General features: G+C 50.9%; 1 protein-coding gene across 2 annotated transcripts in view; it reads left to right on the top strand.

Annotated features, from left to right (window-relative positions):
• LGR6 (leucine rich repeat containing G protein-coupled receptor 6) overlaps window positions 1–27,650 on the top strand; it is a 151,536-nt gene that overhangs the window by 73,403 nt on the left and 50,483 nt on the right. For both annotated transcript variants that reach the window (XM_068995745.1, XM_068995743.1), the window contains 2 exons: window positions 5,095–5,166; window positions 26,724–26,939. In XM_068995745.1, the coding sequence (XP_068851846.1) occupies window positions 5,095–5,166; window positions 26,724–26,939 (288 nt within the window). The remainder of the gene's footprint in view (window positions 1–5,094; window positions 5,167–26,723; window positions 26,940–27,650) is intronic.

Below are 27,650 nucleotides of genomic sequence, written 5' to 3'. Positions count from 1 at the left end.
GGCTCCAGGCACAGCTGCCTCCAGCAATAACAGCCCTTTGACTGTGCTGGCTGAGTCACTTCAGCCTCCCAGGATGGGGACATTTTATCATGCACAGGCCTGTACCTCTGAGGGCTGGATGTCTGCTGAGACTCTCTTGTGCAAGGATCCTGGTGTGATGGGACCTGATCCCAACATTTTTCTGGTCGTTCAGGCGTGGTCCCTGCCAACAAACAATCCTCCTACTTCTGAAAATGAAACCCGACCTCTGAGGAGCTGTGATTTACTCTGGTTCCAGTCAGACTGCTGTGGGTAGCAGGTGGTGTGTCCATGTCTGCCAGCACCTGCAAGCCCTGGCATCACCTGAACAGTGCCAAGCGAGGTGACAGTGCTCCATCCACACTTGGGTTTGAGTCCTTGCTGGTCTGAACAGTCTTTGCTTGTTGTGTTATCAGCTTGTCCAGAAGTTGGCTCATCAACCAGCAAGGTCAAACAATCACAAAACGGTTTGGATTTGAAGCGAGCTTAAGGACCATCCCATTCCACCCCTGCCACAGGCAGGGACACCTTCCACTATCCCAGGCTGCTCCAAGCCCCGAACCTGGCCTTGGACACTTCCAGGGATGGGGCAGCCACAGCTTCCCTGGGCAGCCTGTGCCAGGGCCTCCCCACCCTGACTAAGTCCTATGAGAATTAGACTCAGCAACTGAGAAACCACATCAGCTAAAGTGGGATTGCTCCATGGGCACAAGAATTTAAGTCCTAAGTTGTCTCCAGGCTTCTGTGAAGCAGCACCTTGCTGTAGGAAAGCAAGGGATGAAATCCAGGGATTCTGTTTGAAGGAGCTGATGGAGAGGCAGGAATAGACAGATGCTGACAGACAAAGGCCAGTGTGACCTGGGATCTCAGGGTTGCTGTGATCTTGTGGGCTGAGGTCCAGCTTCACAGACCATCTGTGCCTCAGTCAATCACCCTGCAGCAGACCTGGGATCCACACAGATCCCTGCACCATCATCCATGCTCACACCCTGGAAAGCAGCTTCCTGTCCTGGGGGAGCATGAATGTAGGGACAGGACAGTGTCTGCCTGAGGCTTTTAGGACCATGAAGTCAGGAGATGGCAGGTGACTGGCTTGTGGAGTTGTTCCCTCTTTTCAATGCTGTTGTCCTAAATCGTGCAGTGACCTCTTAAAGCAGAATGTGTTGGCCATCCTTGGAGATGGCCTGGAGCCCAGGGCTCCTGCTGCAGGTGCTCTCCTCAGTGAGCTACACCACCGTCCTCCCCCAAAGGGCAAAATGCCACAGCTTAGACAGAGAGGGACCCAGTAGCCCTGTCCCAGCTCTGCAGATGCCTTGCTGTCCTCTGAACCTTTGTGCCATCCTCCTGTTAGAGCACTGCCCCGGCACCCTGGTGTGGAGCAGCCCCAGGAACCAGGTGCCCCAGCAAGGACATGTGATCCTGCAGTCAGGGTGTCCCTGGCATCATCCCCCAGGCTTTGGTACAATTATTTGAGCTCTTCCCAAAATCATGGTGTATGTTGCTTATGAAAAAAACCCAATATTATGCGAGGGTGATTTAACACGATGTGTAAGGACTGACTGCAGTCAGCAGGGCCTGATGGGGATTGTCCTTGATACCAGACTGTAAGAAGAGCCATCCTGGGACACCCAGTGATAAATGCAGCATGTCTCTTCCTGCTCAAACCTCAGGTCTCTGTAAGCAAAGCTGGAGGTTTCTTGAGCTGGAGGCTGAATGAAGAACTTCTTGTTTAATACCAGGGTGGCCCTGTCCATAGAATATTATCAAACTCTGTTTGGAACTGGTTTTTGGCTTCTCTGTGTCATGCTCTGATGAAGAGTTACTGGATTCATTATGTGCAATGTGAAGAAGCACTGGTTCTTGTCCCAGTCCCAGCATCTGAAAACTTCTTTAACTGCCCTGCTGCTGTGAAAAACAGCATTGTCCACCACTCCAGTGGTTTTTGAGGTCTCTGAAGCATCTTCTTTAAATATTGTTTGTCTGCACCAAAATGGCTTCATTTTGGAACCAGTCCATGCTGATGGTGGTCTGGAAAGTCTCTCAGTCTGTTTTACTGGTTGGAGAAGGGACTTGTAATAAATGGTAGGCAGCAGGATCCAGCAGAAGTGTGACAATGGGCTTTGCTCTAGCACTGACTTCAGATACTTCCTATGATCAACACTAAACACCAGGCTCAGACTTCAGAGAGCCAGGGAGATTCACCAAAACCCCAAAAGCACTTTCCAAAGCCCAACTCAGTATCGCTCTATGTTCAGCTCTGCAACTTCTTGATTTTTAACAGACATGAATTGTTGTTCTGCTTCAGTGGGCTGCAGGAGCCAGTGTTTTATCTCCCCAGCACACCTTGGCTGCAGAAACAAATCCATGTGCAGGACCAGGAGCCCCAGAGGTTGTGCTGGTCCTTGTGGGACAGTTGCCCACCTGGGTGAGGTTTCCCATCCCAGAGGGCTGCAGAGAACAGCCCCGGGATCCCTCCCTGGGGCTGCCAGGCCCCTTGCACAGCATGGAAGGAGCAGCAGGGCCCAGGACTATGGACCTGCCAGGGCACCCTCACAGCAGCCGCGTGTCCTGCGTGGGTGACGCTCATCTCAGAGGGCTCCCAGCAGCCTTGCAGCGTGTCCCCCATGGCAATGGGCTCTGGGTGCAGCAGCGAGGCAGCTCCTGGTGCTCGGTGGGCCCTGCCCTCGACCCGTGACCACAGCGAGTGGGAGGGGAGAAGATCCCCCAGGGAGGGGAAGAGGGAAATGAGAGCAGCAAGGTGGTGTGAGTGGGGTACTCCAGAGGAGCTGAGGGGGCGGGCATCTGTGATTGTCAGCGTGCCAGAGGCTTGGAGTGCCCCTTGTGAGCAGCGGGACCCCTGGGCCCCCCTTGTGCTGCCCAGGGAGCAGCCGTGCACAGGAGCTGCAGGAGGAGGACATGGGCGGGGGAGCCACATCAGCCACACTCTTCTAGCACCCCTGGAACCTCTACCTGAGGTTCCCCACAGGTGAGGATTTGGCATTTCCTCACCCTTCTGCCTGTTGTCACCTGGCTGCCGTGCTGCTGGCCGGTGTCCTGCAGGGCAGGTCCCAGGTGGGACGGTGTGGCCTGGCCAAAGCTTGCCCAGCATCAAGAGGAGCAGAAGACTCACAGTTGGTGTCCTGCTCCTCACACCCCCTGTAGTCACCCCCCCAGGGTCCCTGCACTCTCCCAAGAGCACTTCTGTCCTGCCCTGGCTCTCCTGTGATTCCCACTAGCCCAGGCAGAGCTGTAAGCCAATGCCCAGCTGTATCTGTGCTGCCTCTTTCCCTGTTCATCCCCAGAGCCTTTCCCTCAGCTTCCCTGTAGAATTCTGCATTTCCCAACTGCTCTTCCACACCAACCTCTCTCCACACCAACCTCTCTCCACACCCTCCTCATATGTGCAAGCTGTTGGCAGAAATGCCAGGTGAGATGCCGTAGGCCCTTAATCATGTTCTTCATTTGGAAGGGAACCATTTATTAAACATGGCCTCTCTGCTGCCCTTTTGTACCAAACACATCTTCTCTCCTGCACTGCATGTCAAAATTTAACATTTTACTAAAGGAAAGCTTAAGTCATGGTAGCTGGTGTCTATTCTTTCTTCTCCATTCTTATGGTCTTTTACCTTGTGTAGAAAAAAATATTTGGCACAACCCGTTTTTCACTAGCTACTGCTGAGAGTTCCTTGTTTCCCTGTTCTTTCTTCTGTGTTCATACAAATAATTTACTGGTAAGTCCCCATTTTCTTCCAGAAGTCAAAGAGTTGTGTGGCCTATAGGTTTCCTTTTTTAAAGGTTGTCTCTTTCCAACTTTCCTTTCATGTCAGACCTCTGAATCCGTGGCAGTAAGGTTGCAGCCACAGCAATGGAGAGTTCTCTTGCTTACATCCGTGCTCTTTGGGCCCTCACAGCTAAGGCCATGCCCTGCTCCTTTGATGCTGCCAGTAAATGATGGCAGGGCCTTAAGCACCATTTCCTTTTTCATGCCGTCTCCAATCACTCTTAGAAGGTTTTGTAAAGAGTAGCCTCAGATATGTAAGACTTTCCTTTTTTAGGCACTTCCTCTGGCCCAGCTACCGTGCTGGGATGTGTCTGTTACCCAGAGGAGCACGTCAGTGATGTCCCAGTTCTGGAAGGAACAAGTAGGTTCAGGACAGAGGCCTGTCCAGAGTCAAAAACAGAGCCTTTGCAGAGATGCTGAGATGATGACACCACTAAACTCAGATGTGTGGTGCTCCAAGTAGGTCAGTGAGAGAGGATTGTGTCTGACCACATCTGAAACACCCCTTGGAGTGGGGTTCTTACTCTGCCTCCATCCTTAGAACTGGGCAGACACCCACCCCTGGGTGCACTGTCACCTTTGTCTCCTCCTCTCCCATCTCTTGTGTAGGTGTCTCTATGTCCACAGCCCTTCTCCATGCCCTGCACTCACTTCCATCTCTGAGGGGTCCTCCTGGGTCCTGCCTGTTCAGCCCAACAGCCCCAGGCACCTGCTCTCTCTGGAGTCTCTGAGCTGGTTTGGTTGTTTCCACAGCAGTTCCAGTCACTGCTGCAGGCGGTGCCAAAGCTGCCAGGTCCCTGAGCAAACAGCTGTGGAGTGGCTCCTCACCCGCTGTGTCTGCAGCTGGCCACAGTGGGATAGGAAACCTGCCACAGGCTGCTTTCCACCCCCTCTGGAGGGAACCACTGGCACGCACGGGCGGAGGATGCCTGACTCCAGGATAAATGTGGCACAGCTTGGCTCAGAGCACTGGTGCCAATCTGGGGTAACAGATGCACATCTGCAGGGCAGAGGCCCCTTTGTGGTGACATCCTCCCAGCAGACCCCCACTGCAGCACCAAACTCACCCCTCGGCCCTTCTGCTGCAAGTCCTGGGCCAGAGTGGGCTGCAGCTCACTGGCTGGCCACCTTAAGCTTCCTTAAGGGTCCTGGCTGGCCAACATGGTGCTTTCCAACCACTCCAGCTTTCCAGCAAGAGCCCAGAACATCTTCAGAAACAAGCAGCAACATCTTCCATTTCGTGTCAGGCTGTTGCTGTTGTTTTTTTAACAAAGTTTTCTTTTTTCTAATTATAGGATGTTGCAGAACAATCAGCTGAGCCGCATCCCTGCAGAGGCACTGAGAGATCTTCCAAATCTCCAATCTCTGTAAGTCATTAAAAATCAATGCTACGAGCTGCACAGTCCCTTGGGGCCCCAGGCTTCCCAGCATTTGAGTCATTAGTTCCTTTGTCAAGGATGTTCTGTTCCTTCTTCCTTTTCTTTTCCAATTTATGCAAAGATTACTGTCACTTAGAGTGGAAGGGAGGGGAGGGCAGTTTTCAAGGAAGAAACACTGCCTTGGTAGAGGATGTTGAAATTACAGCTCCCCATGTGTGCATTGTGATGAAAAGGCCACCAGAGCCAATGCATATTTCAAGGAACATTGAAAAATATCCACTCAAAGAGTCTCTGTGCTCTGCACTGTGGCCCACGGTGGGGAAGGGACCTGCCAGCAAGCACAGAGGACACTCTGGGCTGTCCAAGTGCAAGCTGGGCCGTTTCACCCACGTGCAGGATAATTGTGCCAGGGAAGAACTGCTTTAAAGATTTCCAGCGATTCAGCCCTGGGAAGAAGCTGAGGCTGGGATTGTGCTTTTCCTTCGAAGGAGCTGTACCCACAGCAGGTTTGTGCTCCTGTGCTCACTAAAATCCACACGACTTTGGAGTACTTGGAGTTTTTTCTGGGTGTGGGCACAGTTGAGACCAGACCCTGGCAGTGCTGGTGAATTTAGGGGAGGGTGTGTTTGGTGCAGGGAGCACAGCTGAAGCCTGTTGAGAGTGTTCTGAGTTGGGCTGAACCACTGAAAAACTGACGTTATCCCTCAATCCTTAACTTCAGTCCTAGTCTTACACAGCTCTTTTATCACAGAAATGTTAGCTGGGAGCAGTTTCTGGGAGTCTCCTGCTTGGAGCAGGACTATCCCAAATACTCAGGGTGGCAGTTGCAGCTTTGTCTATCCAAGCACAGAGATTCCCCTCTCACTGGTAGCCTGGGGCTCCTCTTCCAGGGGAAGAAGCTTTTTCTCAAGTCCAACCTAAAACTCCTGGAAGGCAACTTGTGGTCATTACTCTTTGTTTGATCACCTGGAACCACCCTGAAGGGCTTGGCTCCATCACCTTTGGTTGTGAGTCCCTGGCAGTTCTCCTCTCAGCCTCTTCTCTGCTAAGTGAAACCAATCCTGCTCCTTCCACCTCTACTCATGGGGAAAATGCCCTGGGACCCTGAGTCAGCCACTAGCCCTCCACTGGACCTGTCTCATTCCTCTTCATCCTTCTTACACTGGGCACCCCAAAACTGGGCACAGTTCTCCATGTGTGGCCCTCCCAGTACCCAGTAGGAGTTTCTGTAAATATTAATTTAAATATTAATTTGCAATGGGGGTGTTGGCTGTGCAGGATATGAATGTTCTTTCTGCCAGAAGAGATTTGAAACATTTGTTGTTGAAACATCATCGGCGCATGGTTGCGGTTATTATTAAATTGTGTTGACATCACCACCAGTGCCAGAGTCAAGACCCCCTCCACTCCAGGGGTTTTGAGATGAGATTGTTCTCCAAGTGACTTCTCTTTCAAGGGAAGTGTGACATGGAAGGTCACTGCCAGGCAGCTGCCCCAGGAACACCCCTTCCCCCTCAGCCTGTCTCTCCTCCACCTTGCAAGTGTGTGACAGCCAGTGCCACCAGAGCCCGTGGCTGCAGGGAGACAACCTCTGTTTCTGAAGGTTCAGCTGCTTGCACAGCCACCACTGCACCTCTGGCCACCAGTCCTGGGGCATTCGCCACTGATGGATGGCGACCTGGGCCAGTGCTGGGAGGTCCACATCTCCTCAGCCCACAGCCCCTGCCAAAATACCACAGGGCACGTGAGAAATGCAAAACACTCCAAGAAGCTACTTGCAGCACTTTGGGGGTTGTTTAAGGGGCAGAGTGGGAGGATGGCTTGTGCAAGTTAGCACAGAGGTACCTGCTCCTGGTGCACTTTGAGGCCACCTCATCCAGGGTGGTTTTCCAGGTATCTCCAAGGTCAGTGGGAGCTCGGGCCAGCTGGGATCCAGTGCTCTTCCTGCAGAAACTGAAGAGTAAAAGCAAATTTTAGGAAGAAATAAGCTGCTTTAGACACCCTGAGGGAGACAAGGCTTGAAATAAAATCAGAGGGCTGAGTATCTGGGCAGGTCTGGCTTGGACATGCCTAATGCCTGCCGCAGCAGGACTGCTTTCAAGAGCCACAGGCACAGTGACCAGAGGCCGCTGTAGCCACCTATGTCCCATTTGCCTCCAGAACACACTGCCCAAGCTGGTCCGTTCCCATCCAGGATCCAAGGTGACTGAGCAGGGACCTCCTGCCTTTCCCAAGCAGCCTTGTTGCTGTGAACCAACCTGTCCGGGCTGTTACTGCCCTCTCAGAGCTTCCCTCAGCCCCTCACCCCTGCAGTTCAGCAGTGCACAAGCACCCATGCCTGGTCCCTCCGGGCTCCTTTGCTCCTCCTCTCCTCATCATCCATTTTTAAGATACCTGTCCTCATTCCCCTGTAACAGAGCCACATCTTCTGTGCCTTCCCCACCTCCTCCTCTGAGGCTCAGATTCCTTTCCCAGCCCCTCATCGTCCCTGAATCCTGTCCCAGACACAAACTGGGCACAGGAGGGACTGGGGCTGTGACCTCCCACTCCTGCCTCTATCTTAAAATATACAAACAAACTGTTAGGCCTGACAAGACCTGAGTTCAGGATGGGAAAGGTGATGAAAAGGCCACCAGAGCCAATGCATATTTCAAGGAACATTGGAAAATATCCACTCAAAGAGTCTCTGTGCTCTTCACTGTGGCCCACGGTGGGGAAGGGACTGCTCCATCCAATGCTCCCAACCACCCCAGCCAGGCCCACAGCATATTCACCAGGCACAGTGAGAGCAAGCAAGGTCAAAGGAAAACTCCTGCTGGGAAAATCAACTTTTCATGGGATGGAGTCTAAAGTGCCCCTCCAGCCAATGAGCCTCAGTACACATTCTCATGGTCACACAGTGCCCAGGGCTTCTTTAGAATCAGAGCATAGAAGCAGAGAATCATCAGGGTTGGAAAACACCTCCAAGACCATCGAGGCCAAGCTCTGCCCCATCGCCACCTTGTCCCCAGCTCAGAGCACTGGGTGCCACATCCAGTCCTTCCTTGGACACCTCCAGGGATGGGGACTCCAAACCTCCCTGGGCAGCCCCTTCCAGTGCCTAACAACCCTCTCAGTGAAGAAACTCTTCCTGATGTCCAATCTGAACCTCCTCTGGCACAGCTTGAGGCTGTTTCCTCTTGTCCTGTCGGATTCACACAGATGATTAATTATCACCCTTTTTGGGAGGCCCATTTGAGAACTGGCTGAGAGTATAAAAAAATTAAGAGACATGTATTGGGAACAGCACAGATCTGTTGGCAACAGCTCTCTCCCTGAGCCAGGCAGGGAGAGATCTCATCTCCTCAGGATGGTGGGACCTGCTGCAGTTAGGCTGGGTCTTCTTCATCACATCTCTCCTGATCAGAAAAACAGGCAAGGGATAAGTTAAGCCACAGGGAGCAAATAAATGGGAACTGGTAGACACAGGAAACTGTGGGGCAAGCTGCTGTGGGATCTTGTCCCTCATGCACCTGAGCACAGTTGTCTCTGTCTGCACACTCAGAAGTGCTTTCCCAGGAGTTCTTCACTGCCACTGCTCTGGCCAGAACAGCACAAACATGGGAAGGCAAAGTGATCCTCCCGAGGGCAAGAGCAAAATCAGGAGTAGGACCTAGGTGTCCTGCCTCCTCTCGCCACATTAAGATGTTTCCACGCCTCATTTGAGACTCTGCAATGGCACAATGGGAACGTGTAACCACCAGACACCAGGAGAGGAAGTATTTGGGACAGAGTGCACAAAACCCATAGAATCATAGAGCTGTTTGGATTGGAAGGGACCTTAAAGCTCATCTCATTCCAGCCCCCTGCCATGGGCACTTTCCTCTAGGCCACATTGCTCCAGGCCCTGTCCAACCTGGCCTTGAACACTTCCAGGGACAGGGCAGCCACAGCTTCTCTGGGCACCCTGTGCCAATAAGATGAAGAGCTCCAGGAGAAGATTTCTGTAACAAAAAGCAAACAGCAGAACAGCAGTAACTTCTGTAGGTATCCCATCAGTGAACCCAGCTCACCCATCCTGTTCTGTGCTCACAGGAATTGAGGGTAAAGCTGTAGGAGGTTAGTCAGGTCCCCAGCCATCACTTCTCCATGTGTGCCCCTGAGGCTGGGCCCAGCTCTACAAACAGCTGCGGGGCAGTCTCTTCTGGAAGCAAAAGTTTCAGAAGGGTTCCATGCAATGGAGAACTCTTCCTTGTCTGAGGGGGTTAAAGGAAGGGCAGAAAGTGCTTCTCAGAAGGACCCTGAGCACAGATCACCCACAGGCTGCAGTGAAAGCTGCCCTCAGCATGGAGAGGACAGCAGGGAGCTGTTCTTTAGGATGGCTGTTCCACAGGATGGTTATTCTCCACGGGGACGGGCACAGCCCAGCTCTGCCTCGCATCAGGACCACACCAAACCCTTTCTCTGTCTTGAGCCTGACTTCTTTAAAGCGTGGAGGGCATGTGCAGACAAAGATGATGATTTGCCCTTTCACAGAGTCACAGAATCGTCAAGGTTGGAAGAGACCTTCAAGATCACCTAATCCAACCATCAGCCCAGGGCTGCCACATTGACCCCTCCACCACATCCCCGAGTGCCACACCCAGACACCTCTTGGACACCTCCAGAGACTATGACTCTACCACCTCCCTGGGCAACTTATCCCAATGTCTGACCACTCTTTCAGTGAAAAATCAATTTCTAATCGCTAATCCGAATCTCCCCTGGTGCAGCTTAAGGCCATTTCCACTTGTTCTATCACTTGAGACATGGCAAAAGAGCCTGACCCCCACCTCACTGTAACCTCCTTTCAGGCAGCTGCAGAGAGCAAATTTCTCCTCTTCACATGGAGACCCTTGGGCTCGGTGAAGGCCCAAGAACCACATCTGGTGACACAGCCTGGCATGGCTGCAAGGCACAGCCCTGCTCGGGGTGGGTGGGAACATTTCTGGAGACACACGGTGTGTTACAAGATGGTACCACGGCTGTGCCTCACACTGGTGCAAGCATGACCTGGAAAGCATCCCGGGTCTCATCCTGTGCTGCTCCCCTGTGGGATCAGCCAGTGCTTGCAGAGTCCTACAGTTCTCCTTCATGTTTAGAGATGTTCTCCACCCAACAGCAGTGGCACAGCATGGACAGCACTGTGCCTGAAGGGGAATACAGGGCTGAGATGCTCTGCTTGCTTTCCACTGGTGCTGCCATGGCTTCTCCAAATGTGGCTACTCACCTCAGCCCAAGAGACTCCATGCAGGTCTGCATTAGAGTGATTTTTTCCCCTCTTTTTCAAATATCTGAGTCATTTTCCACAAGTTTATGAGACTCTTGTGTATCCATTGCCAAAAAATTTGCCAGCCTGGAAGACCTATAGGTCACCCACAGCGTGGTTTTCAAGCATTACCAGTCAGGCCATCTGAGCCCCAGGGTATTTGACTCCTTTTTTCCATTCAGGAGGGGAAGTGGCTTCATGGCACATCATGACAGTCCATGAGTTACCAGACTTGTACGGCACTTGGTGAAATATTAACTCTCTGTTTGCATGTTGGCAGCGCATCCTAAGCAAGCAGGACAGCTGGGAAGGGGGTGAAAATGGGAGCCAAGAGGAGTGGGGTGGAACCAGTACCAGACAGAAAGGGATTGTGTGTTGGTTATTTTCTTGCTCTTTCAGATATTTACATTTGGTGTCCATGTTTGTCATTCTGGGATTCAAGCAGGATTTGAAGGGGAAGTGTGTATCCCTTAGGGACAAACTGACCCAGGAGAGGAAAGACAGACTTCTCAATGCACAAATCTTTTCTCAGGATTACAACAGAAGCAGCAGAACTAAGTGGAGACTGAGAACAATTGTTTTCAGCTTAGTTCTATCAGAAAAACTTGCCAATCAATTCAAGGGATGAGGTGACCAGACAAGTGGGACAGAAAGGGAGGCTCTAGCCTCTGTGGGACAGAGAGAGGCTGGAACTCACTGCCTGCACAGCACAAAGTTAGAGTTGAAATGTAGCAAACAGCTGTCAGTGAACTCCAATTGTCTCCAAATGTGGCAGCTGTCTTGGCTTGTGGGCATTTAGAGAGGATGAGATAGGACACACGGCCCAAGCTTTGGTGGCACTTGGAATTGAACTGCAGGGTCCCTCTGCTGCACTGCTGGGGTCCAAGCTCGACTCCCAGTCTGGAGGCATATTCGGACCTGCACTCAAGTCCCTCTGCTTGCTGGCTCAGAGTGCTGGGCAATGCAGGCAGCAGGCACTCCTCAGGCTCTGTGGGATGTGTGCAGTGAGGTAAGGACCCAGCTGGAAGGCTGCAGGGAGTTTGGGAGCCCCCAACAGCAGCAGATCAGCTTTAGATACATGCTTGAGGAGAGGGAAGGCCAGGCAGGAGGAAACTTCAATAAATGCTGTCACCCATGGGGCAGAAGAGAAGTCATTCCTCCTTTTCATCAGGTGCTGATGCATGTTGAAGTAGGAGTGCCCTGCCCAGAATGATCAGAGTCAGGGGCACAGTCAGAGCATGAACTCTCCACTCCAGAGTGCCCTGGCCCCAGGAAAGCCTGGGGCACATGCACCCCTCATGCCTTCCCCCCATGTGGCTTTGTGGCAGCCTGAACACAAGCTGAAGGGCTCCAGCTTGCTCTCCGTGCCAAGCTCTCTGTACCATGGCCTGGGTCCTGCTCACATCTGTCTCTAAAAGACCAGGTCAAAAAGGAGAACCACAGGTGTCACAAAGACACTGCTCTGCTTCTGTGGGCCTCCCCCTCTTCTTGCCTTCTGATGAGGAGCTGTCTTCAGGCAAGGAGCTTTCCCAAAGCTGCCAACTCATGAGCTTCAGGTGTACAGAATTTTGCGTGTTCCCCCACAAAAGACATGCTGTGGAGCCAGCACTGGGAGAACACCAAGTTTAACTACTCTAGGTGAGGCACACTGACTCCCTGGGAGCCCAGGTTACTGAAGATCCTTCATGGGACAGACAGCAAGCCAAAATAATGGGTCAGGCAAGTTTCAGTGAGACAGGAGAGTCAGAGTGCTCCCCTTTGGATTCTTTCTCTCGGATATTCCCATTGCCCTGGGTGATCCCCCCTATCCTTCCTTACCAAGGAAGTTGCAGTCCTGAGTTTTGGCAAATAACATTTCAAACATGGTAAGAGGGCTTCCTCCAGCAAACTCTCACACAGGTGCTATGAATAGTGGCCAGCCAGGAGGAGGTTTCCAGTCATTCAACATAACTCTGTGCCAAAAGGGCATTTGTAGGTCTAGGATGCCCATTGCCCTTCACCCCATGTACTGCCCCAAGGCATGGCTGCTCCAGGTTGGATCACTGGGTATCACCAACCATTTGTCATCAGAGACCTCCTGTGGTCTGCACCATCCCTTCACAGAGGGTTTGGCTTTCCCCAGCCAGAGCTGTCCATGGCTCACTCTGCCCCATGGATGTCTGCCGCCCTGAGGGGGCAAGTGTGAAACCCACCCAGACAGCCCCATCCACATCAGACTCCCCCGTGCTTACAAACACCCCTCACTGCAGGTCCTCCAAAGCTGCAGCCATGCCCAGACCAGAAGCAGACCTGCCCTGTTCCCTGTCAGCTACAAGATGTGGAGGCATCACTGTCTGGAGCCCCAGCTGTCAGGAAGGAGACCTTGGCAGGTTTCACTAGATGAGTACAAAGAGGAACTTGGATTCCAAAAGAAGACAAGGCCAAGCTCTGGAGACTGAGCCTCCTACCAAGTGTGAGGGAGCTGCTTCCCAGCAGGCTTGATTTATCTGGGAAGCATGTTGGGAAGCCTGATGGGGAGGATTAGAAAGAACACGCACACCTGATGGCAATGCTGTGAGCCCTGCAAGGGGTGCCAAGGCCTTACATAATGCTGGGATCCAGTTGTGATCCCTGGCAGAGCATCTGCCTGCCGGTGGTTTATAGGTGCAGTAACAGCATACCATGTGCATTCTGGAAGAGTCGTGTGTCAGTCTAATTAACGACTTTGTGGTTTGTGAGCACTTACCTAAAGCAGATGGGCACTGTGTCTGTTCCTCTGCCAGGCAGAAAGAGTCCAAGGTATTTCAAAGCGAGCAGGTGCTATAAATTATAATTACCAAGCTTGTCGAGGTAGAGAAAGCAGAGAGAAAAGAAACCTGGTGGATTAAGAGATCAAGATAAACTCCTGGTTTTTCTTTTTCAAATGCCTATGGAAAGCTTTTTGGGAGTTTCTTGCAGATCAGCACTTTGGGAAGGTGCTTAGCATGTGTCTGGCTCTTCAGGGTGAGTGTTGTCTGTATCAGCCTGGAGGGGGAAGGGAGGATTTAGTGCCAGCCAGAAGAGCTAAAGCCTCAAGATTGTGCACCAAGAGATCAAGCTCCCCTTGCCCCCTTTCCACACTGCACTTTGGGTTTTCTCTCGTGTCCCTGGCAAGATGCTCCATTCTGCTGGCAAACACTGGGTGTGAGCCTTGTGGCTGATTCCCTAGCTCTGTATCCCACAAGGACTGACTCTCTTGCTGTTGGGCTTGATGACATCCAGGAAAACAACCTGTGACTGTGTCTCTTGGTAATTCCTCCCATGTGCAGGAAAGTATCTGCTTCCCTCCATGCCAGCACATGTCAGTCCCCTGCAGCCAACCACACTCTGCTACCCCGTGGCTAATGCACCCCGTGCACAGGTAGCCACAGTCAGCACCAGTATGCACAGATGGTGGGTGACAGCCCGAGAGGCCCCATTCCCCGCGATCCTGGCCTTGCTCTCATTTTAGTTCCCCTTTCTCCATCACAGTCTTGCATCCCTCTGGAATATTTGCAGAATTCTCTTGCCACTCTGCCACAAACCAGCTGTTCCCAGCTGAACTCAGCCACAGTCTCCCTGAGGAGCACTCTGCTCCCATCAGCACCATCCCCACCAGCAGCACCTTCTCGTTTCTGACCCTTGTATGACAGCAGTGCTGTCCTCTGCTCCTCTGGCCTGCTGAATCCTTTGCTGATGGGACTCAAACTGGAGGAGAAACTGTGCCATAGACCTTGTTCTTAAAAATACTGAAATCATTTTCCTGGATGCTAAAGGTGTAATTTCCCATTATATTCTGATTCCACTCCAGCTGTATTTGACCCATAATCAATAAGTGCTAAATCAGCCTGACATGTAACTCTGCATGCAGGTTAATTGTACCTCTAACTAAAACACTCCACTTCCTCCATCCCATTAGTTTGCCACCATTTGGGCTCCTGTGGAAATGCAATAAAGGCTGCTTCATCCCCTGTCCCTTAAGGCAGGTAATTGTTTTCATACATATGGCCAGAGATTAAAATGCAAAAAATGACTTATAGCAATTCAACAACATGTGGACTTTGATGTAGACAAAGGAGGAAGGCTCTTCCCACCAGATCAGATTCTCACAAGCATATAAATTCTTATGACAGAAGGAAGAAAAAAATTCCTTTGGAATCAACATGGCCTGAAGAGCCCAGTCAGTTCATTCCTCATTTCTCTTCTTTGATCTGTTTGAGATTTGACAGTTTGCTGTTCACAGCAATATTCTTCTCTATAAATCACACGTGATGCTGTGCAGTTTTGGGAAGGTGTTGCTTCCATTGGTTGTTTAGAGGATAAAAGCTATGGGAAAACAGGTATCTATGAAGTCAATGCAGCAGAGCAGTGCCCTACAGTCTGCTGGCACAGGAGCTGTCTCGTGGCAAGACCACCTCAGCCCCACAGCCTGATTTACTGGCTACAGAGTCCTTCTGGAGCACAGGGAAAAGGAGGCCAGGGCAGGGAGGTAGCTCTGATGGAGTATACGGACTGAAGCAAAGTGACCACAGATGTTTCCCTGGTGATCGCTGCTGCTGAGCACACAGGACCTCGGATTTCACCTCTTATGGACGCCTCTGCAGCAGCAAGTGTTCCTGCAGCAGGAAAAGGAGCCCAGCACGGGTATCACAGTGTCAGCAGTGTGCTGTCCTTCCACTTGAGAGGACACTTGCTGCTAAAAACCTTCCTGTTCCACCTCTGAAATCCCCTTTTCCTTGAGGCCCCTCTTCCCAGCAGCCAGATCTGGGCAGCACCACAACCGAGTCAGTGGAGTTTTGTCCCCACTCCTGTTCTCAGAAGTCTGATCTCCATTTTGGCACTTCAGGGTTTAACAGTATTTTTACAAGGAAGAGAGTCTGGGAGGGTCCAAGAGCAGACATTTACCACATTCGAGAGAACACTGCAGGCAGATGTGCCACACATCTGGATGTACCGCAGTTAATTTTCACGCACTGATGTAGCTGTGGTGTGGTGAACCTTTGCTGAAGTTTGGCTGCTGCTAGTGTTCCTCAGTAGCTGTATGGAAGCAGGAGCCTCTCTGGCTCCACCACCATGATCCTTCCTCGCAGGTACAGCTTGCTCAGTCTGGGAGTCACCTGAAAACGGCACAGTAGTCCCTGTAGCTTGTGCAGTTGTGCACAGACAGGGAAGAGATGATATCATTTTGATTCAGGTGGGCTGATGTCCCTGGAAGGGACTGAGGTCTTCTCCTGAGGCCAGTTCTCATAATTTGGCTCATCAATGATAAAGTGAATTCAGAGGAATTACTGCTTTTTGGCACAGACTTTGAACAGATAAGGTTTCTCTGGTTCTGTGTACCACGGGCTGTCATCCAACCTGCCACGCACTAGCTCTTCCCTCCACCCAGGCTGAGCTGCCACTGGAGATCTGTGTTGGTCACCAGGACTGGCAACAATAGCTTAGCAAGGTCAGACCAGGTTTGAGGAGAATTAGAATTTGAGGTGTATTCGAATAAAAATGCAGTTCAAGATTCAGATTTTGGACTTGTTCCTCTGTTTATACGGGCCTGATCCAAATCCCAGGTCTGGGTTCAAGAGTATCCCTGACTGGGAAAGAAAGAGCATGGCTGGACCTTATTTCATATTGCAGCAGCTTTTTGTGCTGTTCAGCTCATCTCCCCATGCTGTTTGGAGTATGTTCCCCAGTACCTCTGAAAAGCATGGTCATTTTTACTGCAATGAAGAGCAACAATGCATTTTCAAAAGCCATTGGTAAATCCACTTGGCAGAACATGCATCGCTGTCTTTTACTGGGGCAAAAACTGTGGCTTGGTCATTGTGCTCTTGGTAGGACCCACCAAGCAGCTTCCCTGCAGCCCACAGGTAACAGCAGGGGATCAGCCATGCTGGCATTTGGCATTGATGCAAAGAAGCCTGGGCCAGGTTTGTGGTTGGGATTTGAGTGGCTGGGACCAGTGCACTGGTGTCTTTGTGTCTCTGCTGTGACTGGGGTGCTGGATCCTTCCCTCATGGTGGAGGATCCTAAAATACCGCCAGGAAGGAGATCAAATTCCTCTGAGTCACCACCATGGTCTCACTACACAACCTTCCTTCACTTTGGATAGGTTTCTGTTGTGCCCACGTCTCCCTCAGGCAGACCAGGTGGATTTGTCTCCTCTGACCATGGCTGTCTAGATGTTACCTCACCCCAGCAGCAGTGGAAAATGATCAGCATCTGCAGAGGGTGAATCATCTCTGTTATCTCAGAGCCCTCTCTGGGGGATGAATCACTCTCTGGAGGAATCTGCTTTTCTCTTCTGGCTATAGAAAGACCCTATAACTGGTTTCAAGTTCTGTGAGAGTAAGGCTGGGGGAGATGTGGTTTTCCTACACTTGGAAAGCAAAAGAAAAATGTCCCTGTCCCCACCCGTAAATAATAAAATAATAATAATAAAATGTCCCTTTTATCTGGCAAAACCAGCCCCCCAAGCTGACACACCCCATCAGAGCAGGGGTGCCAAAGCAGAGCTGAGCATCTCTGCTCCCCACAGCCCCCTGCACATGACCCAGCACACACTTGTGTAGCCCTCAGGGAAATCTACCAGAGGAGATCGTCTTGCCCAAAAATACAAATGCAAGGAGCAGCTTACCCTCTAACCAGGGAGGAATTCCTCTACACTCCAGAGCTGGAGGGATTTGAATTTGCAACCACTGTTCGGGGAGCAAGTCAGAAAGGAGGCAGCATGGCTAGTGGGTACATCACAGACATGGATTTTTCCTGTCAGTAGGAGGAACTCAGCTGGTCAGATTAGAGTCTTTTCTGCTTAGCAGTAAAAAAAACATGAAATGCAATGTGGTTCTCCCAGTACAATGGTCTCAACAGCATTTTTGAGAGGAAGATTTAATGACCACACACAAGCTGTTCAATGTATCATCCTCAAGGAGCAGTTCACTTTAGCAGTGCCACAATAAATCCATGCTGCATTTGTTTTTCATTCATTACTTGCTGGTTTTGAGCCATGAGTTGCACTGAAATTTATATAAGGGCAATGTCCATGTATCCCATGCTTGTGAGTGTCAGTGCTGTGAAGGACCCCTGGATTCATCTCCCAGGAAGACAAGAGTGTTGTGTGGTTTATCAGGCTAACAGCTAAAAGTTTAGCAAACTTCAGTCACTTCAGAACTGGAAAACAATACAGAAAAAATAGGTGTCTGCATGAATTGGTATCTCCTCCCAAGGATGGTGTGTGTAGATACAAGACAGAGAAACCGCCCCAGCTGCGTCAGATTCCCCATCTGTGCACACAGTGTGTAAAAAGCAGCAGCTTTCTCTCTTTTGAAATCCTTTCCTGACATGTACAGAGAGTAGGTCATTCAGGTCCCAATGACCTTGAGTTGGGCCAGCATGTCCATGACGATCCCCTGAGTCAATTCCTCTCTTGAGACTTCACTTTCTAATTTTCCCATTCATTGAGCAGGTGGTTGGCAACCCTTGGAAGGGGGTGATGGTGAGGGACTCCCTTGCCACGCCCCAGCACCTCCAGAATTCCCGCTTGTGCTGCCAATGAAGAGGTCACAGCACAGGTGGTGTTTGGAGCTGTGCTTGTCCAGCAGCTTGGCAGTGGCTGTACCTGCCTGGCTGTGCCCACTGGGTGCTGCAGTCACCTCCAAACTTCTCTGTATTGACTGCAGCAATCCAGCAGGCCACTGGTGGTCACACATCTACCCAGATTGTTCCTACCTTTCTCTGCCCATGCTGCAGTGACTGCAGAACCCACCTTTCAATAAGCAGAGGTCCCTCAGAAGAGACTCTGACAAACACTGAAACTTAATTCCACCTTCATCCCCCTCTCCAACACGCTGCCACTTCCCATCTCAGGCTGTAAGAGCTTTCAGGAAAAGGCACGTGCTGCGTTGGTGCCCTCACTGTGTGTTCTGGGTGCACTGTGAGCACTAAAGGAATAATAATCACAGCCCAAATCCACAATCCACATACACACTCCTGCCTCACAGAGTCTTATAGTAAGTTCCAGTGTGTTTCCATTAACCTTTGTCATGACATAACCCATGTTATGTCATGAACCTTAACTCCCTCACTTATCCACATGAGCACCCAGGGCTTGCTGCATGTCCCTGGTGATGACTCAATAGAAACGATGGGCAACAGTTGTTCCATGCAATAGACATGTCAGTGCAAAGGGAAGATGAGTCCCAGGTGTTCAAGCACTGATGTGTAAGCACTCCTGATGAACCACAGAGGAGCTCTGGGTAAACTGGAGATAGGGAGACGAGCAAGGAATGGACATATTTAAACTGGCAACGTCTATCTTAGAATCATGGAATCCTGGAATGGTTTGCGTAGAAAGAAACCTTAAAGGTCATCCCATTCCACCCCCTGCCATGGGCAGGGACACCTTCCACTATCCCAGGTTGCTCCAAGCCCTGTCCAACCTGGCCTTGGACACTGCCAGGGATTCAGAGGCAGCCACAGCTGCTCTGGGCACCCTGTGCCAGGGCCTCCCCACCCTCACAGTGTGGAATTCCTTCCCAAGATCCCATCCATCCCTGCCCTCTGGCAGTGGGAAGCCATTCCCTGTGTCCTGTCCCTCCTTCCCTTGTCCATAGTCCCTCTCCAGCTCTCCTGGAGCCCCTTTAGGCACTGGAAGGGGCTCTGAGCTCTCCCTGGAGCCTTCTCTTCTCCAGGTGAGCACCCCCAGCTCTCCCAGCCTGGCTCCAGAGCAGAGGGGCTCCAGCCCTCAGAGCATCTCCATGGGCTCCTCTGGACCCACACAAACAGACCCGTGTGTTTCTCTGCTGAGGGCCCCAGAGCTGGACCCTGCACTCCAGTGTGCCATGAGCTGTTCAGAGCCCCTCTCCCCAGCATGTCCCGTTCCTTCTGTCCTGAGGGCTGCTCTCCCTTCTCTTTTCCAGCTGCCTTATGCTTGACAAACACCATGTTTCCCAGCAAATATGCAGGCCCCGCTGCTTGGTGAGCCTTTGAGCCACTCTGCTCAGCCTCCAGCTTCTTTCTATACCTTCTCCATTTCCCTGTGCCTGGCGCCGTGGCCAAGGGGGCAATGCCAGGGCCCAGGGAGAGGCTGGTCGGGGAGCTGGCATGGCTGCCCAGCTTTCAGCAGTTTCTATAACTGCACAGAGATTTTGGCAATCCTTCTTGTACCGTTCTGACCTGAGGGGTTTTGGAGGTGTTTGCAACTGGGGATAACAAAGCCCTCTTGTCTACACCAAAAGCACTTTGTGTGGAGTCAAGGTATTGCTCTGATTTCATTTCCTGAGCATCCCTTGTGGAGAGCTTCCCACAGAAACATGCCCCATTGAGTCAGGAGGGAAGACTCATTGCAGTCCAAACAGAGCCCTGCAAACTTTCTCACCGGGTCCTGTTCCACAGCCAACTGCAAACATGTTTGTGTCTTGAACCTCCATTCACTGCCTGGGATGGTTTTCACAAGTTTTCAGCTGGAAATAGAACCAGGCAGCACTGGTGAGTCTTGCTTGAGGGCTGTGAGCCCTTCTGTGGCAGGGGCAGAGAGCCCAGGTGTAGGAGCTACAAGGCAATAATGTGTCGTTCACAGAATCACAGAATGCTTTGGGTTGAAGGCGACCTTTAAAGGTCATCTTGTCCAATCCCCTGCAACGAGCTGGGACATCTTCAACTACAGCAGGCTGCTCAGAGCCCCATCCAACCCTGAATCTTTCCAGGGAAGGGACATCCACCACCTCTCTGGGCAGCCTGTGTTGGTGTTTCACCACCTTACCATAAAAACTTTCTTCTTTATATCTAGTCTGAATCTTCCCTCTTTTAGTTTAAAACCATCACCCCTTGTCCTATTGCTACAGACCCCACTAAAAAGTCTGTCCCCATCTTTCTCATAGGCCCCCTTTAGGCACTAGAAGGAGCTCTGAGGTTTCCCCAGAGCCTTTTCTTCTCCAGGCTGAACAGCCCCAGCTCTCTCAGCCTGTTTCCAGAGCAGAAGGGCCACTCAGTGTGGCCTCCTCTGGGACCACTCCAACAGCTCCATTCTCCCACTGCATCTACAGTACATTATAACAGCAAAGACATAACAGGCAGAGCAGAAATTTAACCCAGTGTCCCCCTTTCCAGGTGAGCACTGCAGTCCCTGGCTGCCTTTGTCCTACCCCACTTGGTACAAGCTGATAGGAGAACCTTTGCTCCTCCTCTGGGTTATCTGGGCAGGCTCAGGGACCCAGACCCTCCTGCCTGAGTGTGTCGGGTGCTGAGCTAGGCAGAAAGAGCAGCACGTGTGGAGCTGGCTGGGCTGGCAGGGCAGTGTGGCCATGGGGGACAGAGCGGCCTCGAGCAGGGTGACTCTGGAGCCGTCCTCCCTCGCTGTGCCCTCAGCTCCTTGCACAGCAATTCCCCGGGAGCTCACCAGCCAGGCACTGACTCAGTCTGGGAGCTTTGCCTGAGAAAGAAGCTGAGGTGTTGGCCCCAGCCACCAGTAAGTTATCGGAGAAGTTTAGCTGCAGTGACATCACCTCCTCCTTATGTTACTACAAGGAACTCAGATCCTATTAGGGAGAGGAGGTAACTCAATCGAGCCTTTCAAGATAAACTCAGACAGGAAGAGAGACGCGATTGCCTGAAGGCACTAATTAGACATTTCTGGTGAGCTCAGCTCTGTTCAGCTGACACACAACTACACTGGGGCCAGGGAGACAGGAGCACCTCTCTCTGTCTCAGGGCTGGGGTGGGAGGGGTGGGCGACCAGCGCTTCCTTGCCGAGCTGCTGGCTCAGCCCTCACACCTTCAGTGGCCCCGGCTCTCCCTCCAAAACATCCTTTCTGTGTTCTGCTGTGGACAGAGAACCACAGAGGAGCTCCCTGGTCTGGAGAGAGATCAGCCCAGCCCTGCCCCACTCAGTGCTGCACATGATCTTCGGCAGCAAGCATCCTCCAGCTTTATCAAGGGAAATAATAGCCCAATATGTTGCAAAAAATACTGTGAGGATAGGCTGCAGTTTGAGGTCCCAGTGCCCTGTGGTGACTGGGCTGTGGGGAACATCCCAGTCTATGCTGCAGGCCAGTTGCTGCACGTGACTGGCCTAAGACACGCAGACAGACAGCTCTTACTGGCTCTGATGTGTGAGGGGAAGGAAAAAACAGCAGCAAAATTTGGGATGTCTCCTGACAGTGTGGTATTGAGCATTTCTGCTGGTTTCCAGGCTGCAACTCCCCCTGTAAATGCTTCACAGACAGAAGGAAATGGTTAAAATATGGGTAAATTTGCTTCTGCCAGTCAGAGCTTGAGATTTGCACCACATCTGTTAGGGAACAGAGAGACTGGTTCTGGTTATCCCCTGGTTATTCTGATTATTCTGCCAGTCATGTTATCAACAGCTCGGAAATGCACTTGTACATCCTCCAAAACACTCTGGAAGCAGTTCTTGGGACAAGACAGTTCTTAGAAACTGCTGGGTCTGTGACAGAAAATGCAAGATCTCAGATTATAGGTCAGGATTAACACAAGCCTCACAACATGCTCACTGCACTGATGGCTGCATGTACCCCACCCCCAGCCAGACCTCCTGAGTGGCTGCACTGGTGGCATTGGCTTGTCTTCTGGAAAGGAGGAATCTCCCACTCTTGACCTTATCTCCTTAGAAAAGGACTTCCCTATTTGCCTGGTTCCTTCTAGAAGTGTTCCTGATCCCACCATCCTCTCTGGACTGCTCCTGGCAAGAAGACAGTTGATTTCTCCTCAAATATTTATCAAACAAACAAGGTTCAAAGCAATGAAGGGGCTCTTCCAAGGCATGTTGGAACCCAATATGAAGCCGACCCGAAAATGTCCTGCCCAAGGAAATACTTCCCTTTCCCATCCCACACAGGTTCTTCTGCCTCCCCAGAGCTGTCACTCCACAGCAGCAGCAAAGGAAGCAACTGGCAAACTCAGGCACACTCACATTTGGTGCTGACTTGCTCCTCTCACCATGGCTCTGCACAAATGTGAACACCTGCTCAGGGAAAAAGATGCCTCAGACCAGCAGACCTTGGGTGTTCTTCCAGGTAGCTCCCTCTCTCCCTAACCCTGTAGTCCCTACAAGGGACAATGGAGTAAAGTCTGAGGTGACTGCAGCACTTTTGAGTCAGTGTCATGTTGAAGCTTTCCATACACCCCGTAACTCTCAGCAGCAGATGCAGCTCTAAAGCTGGAAGCTGAGACTTTCAGCAGCTGCTGGTTTTCATAAGCTGTTGTTCTTGAACATCCCCCTTAAAATCACCTCCTCCTGCACACAACAGACAGGCCAGCGCTCTGCAGAGCCTTGCTTGAGCCCATGGAGTCACTTGGAAATCTTGTCCATGCTGATGTCTGGAGTCACTGTGTGTCTTCCTCTCTCCAGACCCATAGCACTGCTTGGCAGCAGGTGTGGGATGAGTCCCTCTCCTAAGGCATCCAGCAGCTCCGTGAGCGAGGCGTCTTCCTCTGCAAGCAAGCAACGGGTTAAAGCTTGCAAGGAAAACCAATTGAGTGATTTGGTGAAATAAAGATTAAAACATCTCTGTGGAAGGTGAGGAGCCAGCCCCGGCCTGTGCTGTCTCATTTACCCACTAATCGGCCCAATTACCTCAGGTATAAATCATAACACAAAACACTTACAGAGCCAGAGTCACACACTGAAGAAAGGAGAGAACTGTTGGGTTGGTTTTTGTTTAGTATAATTGATATAATTACTAACAATTCTGTGCCAAGAACTTCAGCTTTTCTGCTTCCAGAAGAGAGTAGAGAGCTGTCTGAAAGCCATAGCAATTAGCAATCCCCACATGCACAGCTTTTATTAGAAAGAATGCACATCTATTCCAGAAAGCCAGCAGCTCCCTGAGGAGCAATTAACCATCCCTGGGTGCCAGGAATGCAGCTGTCACTGAGCCCATGTTCCCTGGCCCCTCATCAGTACTGCAAAGGCACATAAGGAGTCCTGCCCATCATGCTGCATGTGAAATGCCTTCACCTGGACACCTCCTTGTTCCTAATTTTAGCTCACCTGGCTCCAGATAGGTGCATCTTGCTGTGCTGTGGTCCAAGTAGGCTGCTGATTCTGAGACTTCTCAGGTCCAGCTCACTGTAACCAGCAGGATGCCTCCCTTTGCTCTGTTGAGGGGTTTGTCTGAGCTCTGATCTCCACACTCTGGAGCAGATTGACAGTAATTACATGGCTGGAGCTTCCAACACCTCTGCAGAACATGACCCCAGAGAGTGTCTCATGGGCAGCTGCCACACGTTCACACTTTGCCACGTTGCCACCAGGCAGCCCCTGCAGAGCTGAGGAGCAGGAGAGTTCATCTGAGTCCTGCAGAGATGACCTCTCACTGACAGCCAGCCCACGGGGCTGCAGCATGTCCACAGCCAGAAGCCATCTAGGAGCGTTAACAAACTCCTTGGATGGATCCAAGTTCTTGCCCACGTACTGTCCACAGGGATCCACAAGGACAGGCAGGTGTCCAAGTACCCCAAAAACCCTCACCAAGGGCCCGTGCTGCACTTCTCATACCTATGGACATCCCTGGGGGGGGGGGGGAAAGGCCTTTCCTGAGTGTTGCTAAACAGCCACAGAGCAAATCCAGCAGCATTAATGGTTTCCCCAGCTCCTGGGGCACAGTCACGCTGACACCAAACCCCCTTGTGGGTGACCTCTGGGGCTTCACCCAGCAGTTCATGAGCAAAGTGGGATGTAAAGCTGGACAGCCATGGGCTCCACCTTGCTCCCTTGACCCTGTCCCTGTCCCAGCTCAGCCTGGTGTACCAGCCCTTGGCTCTGGCTTAGCACCTCCATTTCTGAAAGCTTAGTTCAGGTTTGAGAAATTGTAACTACTCTCATGGATATTTTCATTGTCTGTTCTTTAATTAATTAAACTTGAAACTGAGGATTCATTTTAAAACAATTTTCAGTAAACTTATAGGGATTTGGATGAAAGAATATCTCTGGGAAAAGTAAGCAAGGCAGCTTTAATTTTTTTTTTAACAGTTTATGATGCCAAAACCTAACAGAATTCTTATGCTGAGGAAGGGATGGAAAAAAATAAGCAAAGATTAACATTTCCTGCAGAAGTTTTAATTTTGCTCAAAAAGTTCTTGTTGGTCCCAAAACATTTTGATGAAATTTTCAAATAGAATCCTTAACCTTACTCTGAGCTGCTGCAGGGTTTGCTTTTCTGATCTTTATTCTTTGCAGTTGTTGTCTCAAGAAGACGAATGAAGTCATTCTGATTTGTTTGTAGTTTGGGGAACAGTAAATTGGGGCAGAACTTGCAATGCCCACTCTCCTAACAGGAAAAATCAAAATTCATTGCCTTATGTCGGCCCTCTGAGCAAAGACACAAAACCTGTGGCAGAGGAACTGAGCTTTGGGTGTGATGGGCTTCTGTGATCCACAGAGGAATCAACAACACTGGCTGAGAAATTCTCAACTGAACAGCCTTGCACCCGAAAATAGCACTTTGCAGCAATGCAAGAGGATTGGAATTTGGGAAAATAGAATCACAGAATCACAGAATGGCTTGGGTTTGAAGAGACCTCAAAGCTCATCCTGTTCCACCCCCTGCCATGGCAGGGACACCTTCTACTGTCCCAGGATGCTCCAAGCCCTGTCCAGCCTGGCCTTGGGCACTGCCAGGGATCCAGGGGCAGCCACAGCTGCTCTGGGCACCCTGTGCCAGGGCCTCACCACCTCTGTGGTTAATACATCAATGTGGTAAAATGGGGACAGGGATTTAACCCACCCTGGGTTGTCATTCCAGTCTAAGGTGATGCTGTACCAGAACTTGAACTCTGCATTTAAAGGACGTTTTTCTGAAGGAGACCTCAGGAAGGTTTGACTGCACTTCTTAACCAGGTGCAAATCTCCAGATTTGTCCATCCAGGTCAGGCCAGGCAGAGCGGGAAACATTTCTTTCTGTGATGTAGGGTCTGTTTCCCAGGATTATCTGAGAATTTCACCCAGGAATTACCACCTGCACCCCCCTGCAGAGAGCAGGGCTTGCACCCAGCCTCTTCCCTGCTCCCACCTGTGATGGGGCGTTTGGTCTCCTCCTCCTGCAGTCCTTTGCAGCGTTTTGTGACTTAAGAAATGTTGGTACTCTTTGAAGAAGGGTCATGCCTGGGCTGTAACAGTGGGGGTTTGCTCCAGTGTTCAACTTCCATCAAAAATATTACTTTACATAATCAAGAACAGTAATTTCTTTACCACATTCCTTTTTGGAGGATCATTGATTTGAGGGCTGGGCCGTGACAGCTCTGTTAACTTCTTTCTCTCATGCTTTGATAAGAGACAAAGTGCTTTCTCTTTGCAATTTGAATTCAGAGATCTCTCCTTTAGATAGCTTGAAAACATAAAATAAGCTCTGTTGGCTGTGGATGGAAATTAAAATTTGCTTTTTCCTTGGTATAATTGGTTCCTGGTATTTCATCCAAATCTGAAGTATTTTCCTCTTATAATTTGGTTTCAAAATCTACAGATAACACATTGTATCCTGCTCACCATCATTGCAATAAAAGATCTTTAGAGAGATGATTCTGAAACCTAAGTTTTAAACTTTTTTCCATAATAAGCTTAATATATTTTGGCTTCTCACTCTATTTCGAAACAAAAACAAGTGTTCAAAATTAAAGTTTCTCACCAAATTAAACCTCAAATTCAACTGCCTTAAGCTTTCCACAATGATTAAAAAGAAGCAATCGGCAAATGGAGGGGGAGGAAAGGCCCAAACGTGTGGTACAAGAGCACGGGGTCTGACTCCCGCACAGGACCAGACACAGACCCCGAGCGGAGCCGTGGCATCTTTCACGGTTCCAGCCAAAGCCTCTCCCCCTGGCCCGGGGCTGTGGCCGCACGGTTTGGCTGTCCTGCAGCCCCGTGGGTGGCAGCTGCCTCGGCAGATGGCTCGGGCAGATCCACGGCAAGCCCAGCCCCGGGGGATGCGGCTTTGATGCTCCGAGTTCAGGGGCCGGCTGCAAGCCCCAGCTGGCCTGGGGGCCACACGGGAGGACTCAGCCCAACCACCGCGCTTCGGAAGCTGCCACCGGCTGGCAGCACCAATGACCATCAAGGAGGGATGGTTCTTGGTGGTGGTCAGACATCTCCCAGCACAAGCAGGAGCTTCACCGATACCTTCTTATGTTAATCACTATTTACAGCCCGATCCAATCTCCCTGGCCATCAATCCAAAGCCTCGGCACCGCTCCCCTTGCGTAACACCGCGGGCAGGTCTTTCACTGATCCCCACCCTGTTTCTCTCCCCCCCAGACGCCTGGACGCAAACCTCATCTCCGTGGTGCCCGACACGAGCTTTGAGGGGCTGCTCTCCTTGCGTCACCTGTGGCTGGACGATAACGCCCTGACGGAGATCCCTGTCCGAGCTCTGAACCACCTGCCAGCGCTCCAAGCCATGACCCTGGCCCTCAACCAGATCTGGCACATCCCCGATTTCGCCTTCCAGAACCTCAGCAGCCTCGTGGTGCTGTAAGCCTTCTCCACTTCTTACTCCCTCCGGCCGGGACAAGGTGCTGCCCACGGGCTCCTCCTCCTGTGGGAAGATCTGCTGGTCATTCCCCACGAGCAGCGTTTTGCTGCTGGGGCCAGGGTAGAGGTTTTGTTCAGTCAGGGAATCCCCCTCATTCTGTATGAAATGCTAAAATTGCCTCTTTTGATTTTTCTCGTATTTTCCCCACTTTTCACTGAAGAATTAATAAGCTCCCTGATATAATTCAAAAAATGTTTCGTGTTAAAAAAAAAAAAAAAAAATCAGTAACTGGAAACAAAAACCAGATTTTTTTTCCTTGAAGACTCAAGCAACAAAAATCCTCTCATTTCTTTTCCTCCCTCCAATCCCTGTGTTAAAACAACAGGAACTTCTAGCAACATGAAAAAAAGAATCAAATTGCAACAATTTGCAGTCAGGTCAAAAACGTAATATTTTCATTTCTTGGAAAACATACCAACTCAGTCTCTCTCCCCCAGCCCCTTTTATTACCAAATATGATTTTAAACCAAAGGTCTAACGCCAACACCTTGTCCAAGCCCGTGCCTGCTTGTTTGCATGACTGGTACATGTGCAGGTCAGATGTTTTTGCGGTGGCTGCTGTCCGGTTTGCATTGTGAGCGTTGGGGAGAGCAGCGCTGCTCCAGGATGGAAACATGCACTCCGTGGGCAGTGAGACACTAAACCACCCA

Source organism: Aphelocoma coerulescens, chromosome 26 (genome assembly GCF_041296385.1).
Source record: "Aphelocoma coerulescens isolate FSJ_1873_10779 chromosome 26, UR_Acoe_1.0, whole genome shotgun sequence".
NCBI classification, from domain to species: Eukaryota; Metazoa; Chordata; class Aves; order Passeriformes; family Corvidae; genus Aphelocoma; species Aphelocoma coerulescens.
This window is presented reverse-complemented; position numbering and strand designations above follow the sequence as displayed.